Here is a 14,015-nt window from a genome sequence, read left to right on the forward strand (position 1 = left end):
ACGCAATACTCTTACCACTGAAAAATCAATGGCGCATGAAATAACGAGGAATCAGTGGTGTGAAGTAGGTGTATAAATAAAAATGTAATGATGTAAATGTTAAATGTATAAAGTAACCGAAATCAAAACAAAGGAAACCATGTCCAAAAGGGCCGCGCTCCCGGTCAATGGCAAATTGGCCTTTTTAAAGAAATGACCGGAAATCAGAAGCAGGTGTCCTCAATAAATCCATCCGGGAACAATCCGTTAATTAGAGCAACGATAAAGCAGGGGCGGTCACAACATCATACAGAGTTTGTGTGAGATAGAAACAAGCTCGCATTACAGCAAGGAATGGTAAAACAATAAATAACCCCAGCACTTTCTCCCTTCTTGATCAACCAGCGTTACGCCACGCCTCGTCTCGACTCAACAAAGACAATGAACCCCATTACAAACACCATTTTTGTTGCCTTTAGTTGGATCATTATTACTGATTATTAGGACTTATGATGTCTTTTTTTCACGTAGTGCGCGTGTCTGCATTTGCAGATCCCAAAAAGTCAAAAGTCTTTTACAATGAAAATATACTTACAGGCTGCAAATCTGATGCGCCAACAAAATTTGAATGGTTGGAATGACCGCACTTTTTAACCAAAGCTTTCATGCATAGCCGGTCTTAATCTATCTCCAACGTTTCTTTTATTTTGCTAAAGTAATTTTACATTAATAAACTTGAACCTTGACATTAGTTATGAAATCGTGAACCTTCATATTTGTTGTTGTAATTTCATACTGGTTAAATCATTATTAAAAAATAATCACCGTCATACAATCCCGCTGGATCCCAGTTGTCTTTGCCACAACAAATGTATTTCAGTATTCAAGATCACCAATGAAAACATGAAAAAACTGATCACAATAATGTTTGTTTGAAGAAATTAAAAAAAAATTCTACATTAATAGCGGGTGAAAAAGTGTATTGATTCAATGGTTACTTGCTGCATTCAGATCATTTAAATTAATTTATTTTAAACAATCTGACTCAATTCATTTACTTCCATTTGAAAAGTAAAACTTGTCTGAAAAACCATTTAAACTTATCTAATCTTTTTACAGATGTCCCAAATATTAAGCATTCAGAAGATGTCATAAATAGATGTAGAAAAAACTTTCAATTTTAGCCCCTCAAGGGACATATTTTCAACATCAACAAAGACGCAGAAAATACGTATTTTGGACACATCACCTTTGCTTGGGGGTGTGATATATTTAATAAAGTAATTATTATAAAATGGCTCTTTTTCTTTAATAGAACAGTTATTAATAGACAGACAGATAACTCTGATGTCAATTCTCCTGACATTTAAATCAAACGTAAAACCAGAAACACAAACTCACCAATGACAAGAAGACTGAAATACAGAATCTGAGCCATTTCTGAGGAAGAAACACATTGAAAACCTCAAATGTTAAACTTCTGTTTGTTCACAATTTTGACAGTCAACATAAATTAATTAGCAAATTTAAAATCAAATAAATCTGTGAGTATGACATAAAAGTTTTCTTAGTTTCGTTCATGTATAAAAGTCAATAAAGTTAAAAGTCAACATTTCTATCACTACTGTATCTCTTCAGAAAATCAGTTCTTGATAAAGTTTCATTAAAAGTTATTTTCAGATCAATTCACAAGAACAGAGTAATTTCAAAAGAATGATTTAAATAAGATTGAGAATGTAAATAGTTCTTACTCTTCATCTCTTGTGTGTTTCTCTCCTGAATCTCATCTCTCTGTGTGTTCATGTGTCACATTATATTACATCTGGTCTTCAGGACCTCCCATCTTTTTGTTATTTCTGAAGAAAGACCAATTTTCATACTTTACATACTGCTTATTTGTATCCTTGTTCACTCAAATGAGAAGAAACAAGGTGTGCGTTCTCTTATTTGCATGTGTGATGTGTGTCAGCCAGCGAACAAAATATAATAAGAGACACAGCAGAGGTTGATGTGGTGTGCTACTAAATAGAAGGGGAAATAAGCATTTGAAACATCAGCATTTTTATCAGTAAGAGGATTTCTAAGTGGGCTATTGACACAAAATTTCCACCAGATGTAGCCATCAAGCCAAATATTGAATTCATACAAAGAAATCAGAACATTTAAGTATACAAGTTCAGACATAATATATAAAGTGAAATGACACAGGGAATAAGAATTGAACACACTTTATTCAATACTTTGTATAAAAGCCTTTGTTGGTGATTACAGCTTCTTGACGCCTCGTGTATGGAGTGACTAGTCGTCTGCATTGCTCAGAAGTTATTCTGGCCCTTTCTTCCACACAAATGGTCTTTAAATCTTGAAGATTCCTTGGACCTCTTTTATGAACTTTGATCTTCAGTTTTCTCCATAGACTTTCTATGGGATTTAGGTCAGGTGATTGACTGGGCCATTCAAGCAGCTTGATTTTCTTTCTTTGAAACCACTTCATTGTGTCCTTGGCCTTGTGTTTGGGATCATTGTCTTGCTGAAATGTCCACCCTAATTTCATTTTCAGTTTTCTGGTAGATGACAGCAGATTTTTATCCAAAATGTCCCGGTACATTTCTCCATTCATCCTGCCTTCAATAATATGAAGTCTGCCAGTACCCCTTGCTGAAAAGCAGCCCCAAACCATGATGCTTTCACCCCCAAACTTAACTGTTGGTATGGTGTTCTTGGGGTGGTGGGCAGTACCATGTCTTCTCCAAACATGGTGCGTAGAATGACTGCCAAAAAGTTCAATTTTGCTTCCATGTGACCATACTATAGTCTCCCAATACTCCACAGGCTTCTCCAAATGCTCTTTCGCAACTTTAACCAATCCTCAACATGTTTTTTGTTCAGCAATGGAGTCTTGCGTGGTGAGCATCATGGATGCCATGGCGGTTCAGTGCATTGCTTATAGTTTTCTTTGAAGCAACAGTACCTGCTGATGCAAGTTCTTCCTGAAGTTCTGCCCGAGTGGTTCTTGGCTCTTGGAGAACTCTCCTGATTATTCTTTGGACTCCTCGGACAGGGATCTTACGTGGAGCACCTTACACATTTAAACCGCGGAATCAGAAAACAAAGAAACGCATTCTAAATTGGAATCGTCTCAACTGCCTTCACACTTCTGATTTCCTCCTTTACTTATACAAATCTATCTATTCTTCTATTTGTAATCTCCTTTAAACCACAACAGTGATACAAAACAGGCTGTGTTCGATCCCAGAACAATATGATGTCACATTAATTTCTCCCGCCCATTTCCGCTCAGAGACTCCACCTTATGAGTGATTAGGTCCTTGTCATGAAATGTGGGGAAAGACAAAAAGGATTTATTAACATAAAACACAAAAAAAAAAAACAAGGGGGTAAAGCAATAATCACAGGTAAACAGAAATGAAGACAAACTAACCCCTAGAATAATCAAACACTAGGTACTCGACACTTACTGAGACAAGACACAACAATCCTAAACAGGAACACGAGCTTGAGGAACAGGTAAGCGTAATGAATACAATGAAGCACACTAGTACATAAAAGCACAAGTAAGCACAATGAACGAGCACAGGACAATGAACACGAGGGTTATATAAAGGGGAGCAAATCAAGAGGGGACCGGCATGAACTAATTAACAATCAATAACGAGGAATAGAAGAAGGCTGGAACAAAGACGAGACCGTAGAGAGCATAAGGTTTGCCAATAGGGACAAAATGCCTCTCTCCGCATTAAACAAGGGATCCTGCCATGAATCTGCCACAAGACCAAGAAAGACATGACATGATGAGGCAGTTCCACCTTCTGCCAGAAAATGATTGTTTAGAGTGGATCAGTACCAGCTGTTTGCGATAAAGCTTCATCTCCGCATAAGTAAGTATCGTTTTTAAATCGCATGTTAGCGGCTGTTGTTTACATGTAAGCAGCTAAACCTGAGACTTTACATTGGTCCAAAGACAGGTGTTATGTCATAGTGGTAAAACGTATCGTGCCCACCGCTTCAGAAGAGTTGTGGCCAACATAATTACTGTAATGTTTATTCAACAATGAAAGAAAGTTGTAGCAGTGTCTTTCTCTGTGATTTCAGTGTTTTCTCGTATGTCCTAAGTGCGACAATACTTGGAGCAAATAGAAACAGAGGGCGCATTTGTAAGACAATGAGGTTACACTGAAATTGCTACTCACAACATAATTACACCTGGTTGCTGATCTTTATATAACTACTGTTTGAGTGTTTAATTTTGTGCTTAAAAGGGAAAAGCGAAGTGGCCAGTTGTGTTTTATTTGGCCTCCACGTACCCGAGCAACGTTCCAGGCCTGCAACGGGGGGAGGGGTTTGTGAACTGAGTGAGAGTTTGTGTGTGTGTATTAAATAGATTTTGGGACTGTATTGACTAGTTCTGACTAAATTGGGATCATCACGGGACATTCGGTAAGAATGCACAAGCCCAAAGTCCAATCACAAATTCAATGTAAGGGTGTGGTTTTCTATAATAAACAGAAATTTGAATAATCAGTTTAAAGCAATAAATGATAAACATTTAAATCAAAAAGAAGAACACGTGGAGACACATAGCTATAAGTGTAAACAATTGATTATGAATGTACACGTGACGATCGTCTATAACCATATCTCAAACGAGTGTAATCTTCACAATCAACATAAATATGGCTTAATGACATCTGTAAAGTGTAAACACTTAAGTAAACATATGGAAAATATAATCGTTATCATTATTTCATTTAAACATTACGTGCATCGGGACGCACGTGCAAAGATAATTGCACACAATCATAGCGCTAACATTAGGGTGACCATACGCCCTCTTTTTCCCGGACATGTCCTCTTTTTGCGACAAAAAAAACTGCGTCCGGGCGGGATTTCTAAATTTCATAAAATATCCGGGTTTTGCGATCTACAGTCGTCATTCATTGTATGCTTTTATAATTTTTGCAAAGCAAAACCTTCTTGCTCGGCACCATTGGTCGGTAATGTACGTACGTAAGCACACACGTAAGCGTACGTGCATCTCAATCCCTCAGCACCATGGCAACAACCAATAGCGAGAGAAGCAGCTTGCTTGTCAGTGGGTGGCACATGACTCCTGAATAGCGTTAACGATGCCCAAATGTAAATGTAAATCCACAGATGAATTACGAAGAAAATTCCCATGCTTTCGTCTCGGACGGGATCCGTTTGAAGCAGAATGCATGACCTACAAAGGTGAACATCATGAGGACTGAAATTATTTTTGACTGAATTTTTTTTTTTATGGCAATTGATTTTAATTTAACCTATGGCCTTGAAAAGACAGTTTTTTTTAAGGTTGTCATTTAAATGCTAAACTTTTTTATTTGTTTGTTATTATTCTATTGCTGAAGGCCAAAGGTTGAATGGAAAGCATGTATTACTTTATGTATTAAAGTTCAGTATCAGTTTCATGGTTGTTAACGCATTTGTCAAGTATTTACACCCATCCCGATCCTTCCATCTGCCTCCTGCCCCCACTGACTGTCCTCTTTTTTGAAAGCTGAAATATGGTTTAAAATTAAACAAAAGTAGCGACGACTATGTGAGGAAAAATAGCACAGTAAAGTACGAATAGAGCATTTAAAAAGTACAAGTTTTGAAAAAAACGACTCAATTACAGTCATTTGAGTATTTGTGATTCATTACTTTCCACCACTGGATAATATAGATACACTTTATATACTGTATGTATATAGATTATAAAAGGGAGGAACAAGACCAGTGGTACATTAAACTCAACTAAGCTGTGGACATGCTGCTTTTAGTCATTTCAGGTGTCATCATGGTACAGTTTGCATAGTTTGCATGTTTCCAGACACGGGCTTTTTCCCGGGACTTTTTTAACCGCCCTAAATAAACAAACAGGCTCGTGTTATTTTTTTGTGGTACAAAAAGAAACGTAAAAAAAACTTAAAGTGACCAAAGTAAATAAAAAAGGCAACAAGCCGCTTTTGAAAATACATGTAAATGCATGTAAACTACGTTTCAAGAGAAACTTGCATTCTGTAAATGGAAATTTTAGTGGCGAGTCTACAGGGACAAAAATAATTTGAACATGTGTTTCCTGTTATTACAGCTTGTAACCCCTGCTGAAAAAAAAACAACAGAATCATGACCAAGCACAATAGACAATGTAATAGTTATAATGGTAATTGTATTGGTTTTTGTCAGGGAAATCACACAGGGGAAGAACCCAAATGCAGGCAGCGGTAGCAGGGTTGACAAAAAGGATTTATTTTAACAAGGAACACAAAACAAAGACCCACAATGGGGTATAACCAAACAATCAGAATAGCGAACAGGTCGAAGACTTACTGACTCTTAAACTTAACTAAAAAACACTAGACAAAAACTAAAACACTTACTAAGACTAGACAGGAGCTATGATAAACAGGAACAAGCTAGACAGGAGATCACACTCAGGTACTAGGCAAGAAGCACGACACGGGTAAGTACACGAACAAGTACATTCAACTACATACAGATAGAACGAACGAGCACAGGACAATAGACATGAGGATATTATATAGGGAGACAGACAAAGGATAATTAACAAGGACAGGTGTTGGGAATCAAACACTCAAGGAAAGCTAACGAGGAAACGAGATTGCGGGAACAAAGACACAGACCGGAGAGAGAGTAAATGGAAGACCGGAGGGGTCAAAATCTCTCTCTCACATAAAACATAAGACTTTGTCGTGAATCTGCCCAAGACCAAGAATAGACATGACATGAAGGCAGACTCATGACAGGTTTTAATGGAAAGCATAATATTGTTTACTGGTATGTGATGGCATCTATTGGTGGGGTGTTATCTTGCAGATCCAATTAAAATAATAATTCCTGAACACACTACAAATGAATTTTGTAATGGTTTTAAATGGAAAAGGCGGAGGGAGGCTGGCTGAAGAAATCCACAGATACTTGTGGAGACTGGAGACAGGATCTTCTGGAGGTCAGTAATAGCAGGCTATCATTCAGTCCATAACCCAAAGAGAGACCAGACAATGATTGAAACCGTAGCTGATTGTGGTTCTGATGACTTCATTCATTCTGTCAGCCATAGAAAGTCAATGAGAAGTGTTCCAAATAAAGAAACAGTTCACCCGAAAAACAAAAATATCCCATCATTTACTAGGTCTAAACCCAACTGAAAGCAGCAATCTCTATTATTCTGAAAAGAGTGTAAAGCCTCTATGAAGTGAGAGTTGTATTGTGAGAAGATGATCACAATACAATTGTGACATTCAACGAGGTTTGACACCGTCAATATGCAGCCATATTGGATTTCTTCACTATTGTGAATGTAAGTTTTCAAATTCACCAAATAAGATCAAATGATTCATTGTTTTCTAACACACTTTAGGGAAAGTTTCGCAGACTGGGCTTAGTAAGATGTTAGATTTGTCCAGACAGACAATAATCTTTGAAAATAAATAAGTGCCACTGTTACTGTTTTGTGTCAAGATTTTCAACTGTAATGTTTGTTTTGGATGGATGTAGTTAAATATTCAAATTTAACTAAGGCCTAGTCCTGTCTTAATCTAATCCTTGTCTAGAAAACTGTCTCTTAAAAGGACACTCTGCCCAATTCTCTCTTGAATTACACACCCTCAAGTCGCTCGACAACCCCAGGACTTCAGTTCATCTTGACTTGAGGGCGAATAATTCATGACAGATTTTTCAGTTATGGGTGGAGTAAGCCTTTAATCTTTTAACAGCTTTATTGACAATTTCAAAAAAAATATGTCTTTTATTAGGTTTTTCTTCCAAATACTACAATTTATCTCTGTTTGTTTCCAATATTAAATGCTGTTGTATGCTAAAATTGAGTGTTGTTGTTGTTGTGTATCGATGCTGTTCAGTAGATTGTGTGTGTGCAATTTCGCTATGCTCTGTGAGGCCGTTAGAATCCAGAAACTCATATTGTTAACAACATCTGAAATGGAAATCAGTGTCTGTGTTTCCAAACTAAAACATGTTTTGCATTAGAAATCTTAGCCAGGATGTGGAGATTGTAATAGTCATTGCACTCACTTCAACATCAATAGTCAGCACAACTTGATCTTCAACTTGATCTTCTGTATTGCAGCTATTTGGGAATATTTGTTTCTTTGCGAGCTCTTTTAATTTATTAATTTTCTAATGTGTGATAATCATTATTAAAATGTTGTTTCTTTGTTTAAGATTTGATTTGGAAAATCCATCACTAGTTGAGAGGGTGATTCATTTTCTACTTTTTTCAGGTCAGTGTGAATTGAGTTCATATAATTTTATACTTATATTTTATATATAAAATAATAAATGGTCATTACACTGTTCAGTGTCCATGTGAGTGCACACTGGAAAAAATGCTGATTGAACTTCGCTTTAACAAAAAATAATCTGTAACAAACTTTTTTTTTATTTGGTTCAAACCTTTACTCTGTGTTTAATATGACATTAGTCACCTTACATGTTCTCAGTACAAATTGACCATTATAGTACTTTCATTGTACATTTGTGTTAAGCTTAACACTGTTTGCCACCATTATAAACACCCACAGTTTACAGCTAGAATGATATGTACTCATGCCCAATGCTATCCAGAGATGGAAGACTTTGGGTTTTAACCAAATACAGAAAACTACATAGTTTGTTTCCAATATTAAATGTTGTTGTATGCTAAAATTGAGTGTTAGCATTAGCAATTATACATGTCAATAAGACAATTATACAATCACAGCTTCTGTTTCTTGGTGACTTTAACCTTTGCACATTTTGACATGTGTAAGAAATGTGTCTGTCTTTTGTTGTTTTCACCTTTTTCTTGTTTTTACAGGTATATGACTTTAGTTGTTTTTCTTGTATTCAATGTGTCTCATGTACAGCTGCTAAACTAGAACTAAAAGTTCAAGTAAACGAAATAAAAGACAACATCAAATATTGCAAACATTACATAAATAACAATAAACAATACAGAGTAATACTGACCACTTTAGCCTGCTTCTCAACTAATGGCAGAGTCATTTCCCAGAAGCAATCTTCAAAGTCAAATATATTCTTCAAATTATATGCAGTTGTAACAAACACAAGTATAAAAAATATATAAACTATTTTTTCTATAATGTTAAAATTAAAACACTATTGTGTCTAGTGTTAAGATATATATACTGAAGATGAGATATTATGTGATTGTATCTGCTATGCAGCACCTTCTGTGTTTATTCAGCAAGTGATATTTACATATTTACATGTTTTATTGTTTTATTTGAATAAGACTTTAGGTGAGATAGGTTTTTTACAACATCTCATTTAATATGTTCTTTCTCATACTGTTTGAATAATGGGACAACATATTGATAGTAAATACAGAAATGGTATAATTTCATGTGCTTTAGTCAAGAAGGGAAGAGACGTATTAATGTTTAGTGTTCAGCTCTGTTGGTATTTTAAATAGTTTATGTTGTGTGGTTTAACTTAATATTGTGCTGAAGAGTAGAACATTTCCTTAAGGTTGTGTTCACATTTGCCACTTTTGGTTTGATTAAAACTAACTCTGATGCGATTGCTCTGTAAGTGCGGTTTATTTGTGTTTGTGTGAACGCTGGACCCTGGTGCGCACCAAACAAGCCGAACGAGACAGCTGAAAAGATGGGTCTCAGTCCACTTTGAAATGTACTCTGGCGCGGTTCGATTGAAATATGAATGTAACACGGACCAAAGCATCGAACCAAATCAATGACAGGAAGTGATAACAAATTAAAACCCGAAAATCAAGGGATTTGATAATACAACAGGAGTGTTTATTAGATCTGTGCTTGTGCATGTAACTGCATTTTAACTGCTTTAAACACTTCATGAGTTCTTTGCGAGTTACCGACTTATAGAGGCTTGTAATGGATGTCTGGTAAGTCAGTTTTAAAATATAAATCATAAAAGCTGTCAAATCCCGTTGCGACTTTACTCGTAAGCTGTTAGGTTAGATATCTTTATCTTAGCTGTTAATGGGCCAGTCTGAACGCTAAGCAAACAAGGAATACTTTTGTTTTGTGTGACCAAAAGAACCAAAAGAACTGAACTACAAATATGAACGCACCCTAAGTTGAGAAAAGACTCGTTGGACAACATCATTTAGTTTGATATTGATTTTTAGGTTTGTTCTATTTATGTAGGTGGAGTTCCACCGTATGGAAGCCTATTGGTAGCAAATTTCAATTTGAAATGCAATACTCAACATGACAATGCAGTATGTAAAAAGACAATGCGTTTATGTATTTAAACATAAATTATGTGCAAAAAAATTGAAAAATCAATTATATCACCTTAGGTTGGAATTGAAGGTGAGCCACGCAGCTCGTGCTACCAGTAGTTTCTGTACATTATGTCCTTATTTTCGCATAGATTTTGGTGACTTATATGTTCAATATCTGAAAACGCTGGAAAGTGTGTGACCTACATTTATATGTAGTTATTTGCTTTCTATTTTTCTAGATATAATATTTGCTAAATGTTCATTATATTGACATAATCAATATCAATTCATTAAGAAACAAACAATTTAGAACAAATTGTTTAGAATTCTAAATATTAAATTTATATTCAATTAATATCAATATAATATCAATACCTGTTCAGTTTGTAACAAAAACTTATTGACAAAGTGTAGACTATTAGGGTCAAATGTTCATTTGTTTTTAGAATTCAAATAAATAGAAATTAAAGGCCCAATCCCATTTCTGCCCCTTAACTCTTCACTTTCCGCTACATCGCTGTTTTTCTAGTTCACATGAACGGGTAGAGGTGTCTCGATTGCCTTTTGGTTGGAGGGATAGGCGCCAAGGGGACGGGCCATAAAGCCCTTCAATTGAAGATGTTTCGGGACCTCACTACAAAAAGGTGTATGAAATTTCCCAAGATATGAGTATAAGCCTTTTACAAATTTTACAAGCAGGCATATTTAAAAAGAGCAACAGAAGATAGAGTGGAAGGACCTGTGGATGAGGTCAGAGTTCAGTGACTTGGAGCAAGAAAGGTGGGGGGGGCATGCTCAGGAGTTTAGCCTCCTGACTGCCTGATGGATGAAACTCTCTTTAGTCTGCTGGACCTGGCCTGGAGACTCCTCAGTGTTCTCTCTGATGTGTTTCAGGTGGATGGAATCACCGTGAGCGGAGAGAGACACATGATCTTCTCAGCTGCTCTCACTATACATTACAGGGTCTTTGTGTTTGTGGAAGATGTATAAGATGTCAAAGATTTCCACATAATAGTTGCAATAAACACCTAACTTGCACTGATTTTTCACAACATATTATCATTTAAATTTCGTCATGAAGCAGACGATTTTATTCAAACAGACTTACATATGAGGAAACAATGGAAGCAATTGGAACAACATAAGGACAATAAAAATCATAAGTGCAATAAAAAAACTGGTCTTATATCCTACCACAGTAAACAGAGACACGTTTTATTTTTTATATACAGAACTGGACAGAACTCACGCTGCTGTCGTGAGGCGGTTTTGAAGTGTTTTGATATTATTTCGGGTGCTGGGTCATATCCATACCTGCAAACACTGTCGTTTTGGCCAGGAGACTTCCATTTTGTTACTTATCATGGAAGCTCTCGTAACATTTGATACCAGCGATCGAGTTCGGTGACCTATCCGGTTGGCGGATCTTAAATCTTGACAGGTATGGTCATATATCATTATACACCATACAACTATATACATACTATATATGTAAAGCCTTGCCATCATATCTGGGATATAAGTACGTAAATGTAAGTAAAATCACAGGCTTCACTCATCTGTCTGAATGCACCACATGTAATACAGATGTTAGGAGGTCATTTCTAAATCACACGAGGTCCCCAGATAATACTAATGTGAATAGAGCTTAACTGTTTCATAAACTATCTCTCTCATACACTATTATAATGTCACTCACACACTATCAAAGCTTTTCACACACGCTACCAAACTCATTCACACACACTATCAATCTCTGTCACACAGACTACAAATGTCATTCATGCACACACCACAAATCTATAAGGTTAAAAATGGCTTGTTGTCATGACAAACTAGGCAAATTGATGCTGTATTTTTTCCACGAACAGGAAGAGTCTTAAAGGCCGTCTAATGTAGCCCTTTTATAACATGTAATAAATCTTAGGAGTCCTCAGAATGTGTCTAAAGTTCCAGATTAAAATACAGCACAGATCTTGTAGTTTACCGTGTCCTAAGAGTCTATTCTATCTGGACCTGGCGGAATTTCTGGGATGGGCATCCTGAGGCAGTAAGAGAATAATTAGCATAGCTGCTGTTCATTAACGATGCATTAAGTGAAAGCTTGGCTGAAAAGATGTGTCTTTAATCTAGATTTAAATTGGGAGAGTGTGTCTGACCCTCGAATAGTATCAGGAAGGCTATTCCAGAGTTTAGGTGCTACGTATGAGAAAGCTCGTCCCCCTTTAGTGGATTTAGTTATTCTAGGTGTCATCAAAAGAGTTTTGAGATCGTAGAGAGTGTGATGGGTTGTAATGTGATAGAAGCTAAAGTAGGTAAGTAAGTAGGTGCTAAACCATTTAAGGCTTTGCAAAGAGCCAATTAAATCATGTTAAGTAATTAAACACGTAATTCAATTAAATAAAATAAGGAGACAATTTTCGTTATTAGGTGAACAATTACTTTGAAGCCATAAAGGCTTTTTTCTTTCAGATGTGACATAGAAACTTCAATGTCAAAATAAACATGTTATTTTTTATAACTAGTTAGGAAACATCAGCCGTTTTCTAAACTTTAGTAAAAAAAAAATTACTCAACTGATATTTGCTTCGTTTATACCACACCATAAACCTGATCAGTAAAGTATGTTTCCGAACTCAAATCCAGAATCTCTCTTTAATGACGTCATGGGTGGCTCTTAAAAGAGCCTTTGTGTGCGGCGGATGATAGCGGCGCTTTACTTGGAGCTGGTGTACTTGGTGACGGCTTTGGTGCCCTCGGACACGGCGTGTTTGGCGAGTTCACCGGGCAGCAGCAGACGCACGGCGGTCTGGATCTCTCTCGACGTGATGGTGGAGCGCTTGTTGTAGTGCGCGAGACGAGACGACTCACCGGCGATGCGCTCGAAGATGTCGTTGACGAAAGAGTTCATGATGCCCATCGCCTTGGAAGAGATGCCGGTGTCGGGGTGGACCTGCTTGAGCACTTTGTACACGTAGATGGCGTAACTCTCCTTCCTGGACTTTCTGCGCTTCTTTCCTCCCTTAACGGCGGTCTTGGTGACGGCCTTCTTAGAGCCCTTCTTGGGCGCGGGTTTGGCTGGTTCAGGCATGATGCTTCTCTTCAAGTGAACAGACGCTGAATGAGGAGGTGTCACGTCGCAGTGGATTTTATTCACTCTCACATGCAAATGTTTAGCGTCACGGAGCCTGTTGTCTGATTGCGTGTCTCCGTCTGCAAAAACCCATAAAATGTGTCTATTGGTCAGATCATAGTTTGACGTGTCGGATAGAGAGCCAATGAAAGTGTTTCCCGCCCACAGTCTCGTGTTTCAAGATGACCCTCCCACAAGCGATTCGGGTTCCTTTGTTTGCACTTCCCGCTCTTTATAGAATTTGTTGTAAAAAAGTTTATATTTGCATTAACTCTACACTGTGATATAAGTACGTAATCACATACAGCCCCTCAAAGATTTCGTACGAAGCATTTACTCCTTTTGTATGTTATTCACAATGCATTGCACGTGCTGACAATTATATAGTTATGCCGTAATGATGGTGTTTATTTTACGAGCGAGAGAAGTTGTGCAACACAACACTTGTTAAAGTACCAGTTCATCTAAACGCCACCGGTATTATAAATCTGTTTGTTAGTGATTCATTTGATATGATAGAACATCTGAAATTCACCTCTTCGAGTGAGACAGTGGGTGGCTCTTAAAAGAGCCGTTGTGTTCAATGTTTTACTTCAGAATAAACGCGTTTAA

At 37.0% G+C, this 14,015-nt stretch overlaps 4 protein-coding genes across 4 annotated transcripts in view; 1 reads left to right on the forward strand and 3 right to left on the reverse strand.

The window, feature by feature from the left end:
• The window catches only part of LOC130420582 (secretory phospholipase A2 receptor-like), a 28,702-nt gene extending 27,285 nt beyond the window's left edge, over positions 1-1,417 (reverse strand). The window contains exon 1 of the mRNA XM_056747953.1: positions 1,381-1,417. Coding sequence (XP_056603931.1) covers positions 1,381-1,417 — 37 coding nt within the window. The remainder of the gene's footprint in view (positions 1-1,380) is intronic.
• Positions 1-14,015, reverse strand: part of LOC130421317 (uncharacterized) — a 792,526-nt gene that overhangs the window by 778,189 nt on the left and 322 nt on the right. The window lies entirely within an intron of this gene.
• Positions 1-14,015, forward strand: part of LOC130421318 (histone H4-like) — a 366,115-nt gene that overhangs the window by 346,040 nt on the left and 6,060 nt on the right. The window lies entirely within an intron of this gene.
• On the reverse strand, positions 9,537-14,012 carry LOC130421348 (histone H2B-like). Its single transcript, XM_056749178.1, has one exon. It carries the CDS (start codon positions 13,359-13,361, stop codon positions 12,987-12,989), a length of 375 nt encoding a protein of 124 aa, XP_056605156.1. The 5' UTR covers positions 13,362-14,012; the 3' UTR covers positions 9,537-12,986.

Source organism: Triplophysa dalaica, chromosome 5 (genome assembly GCF_015846415.1).
Source record: "Triplophysa dalaica isolate WHDGS20190420 chromosome 5, ASM1584641v1, whole genome shotgun sequence".
Classification (NCBI taxonomy): domain Eukaryota; kingdom Metazoa; phylum Chordata; class Actinopteri; order Cypriniformes; family Nemacheilidae; genus Triplophysa; species Triplophysa dalaica.

Bases quoted from the DNA above. Each gene is read 5' to 3' on its own strand.
- LOC130421348 (XM_056749178.1), bottom strand. From the start codon at position 13,361: ATGCCTGAACCAGCCAAACCCGCGCCCAAGAAGGGCTCTAAGAAGGCC.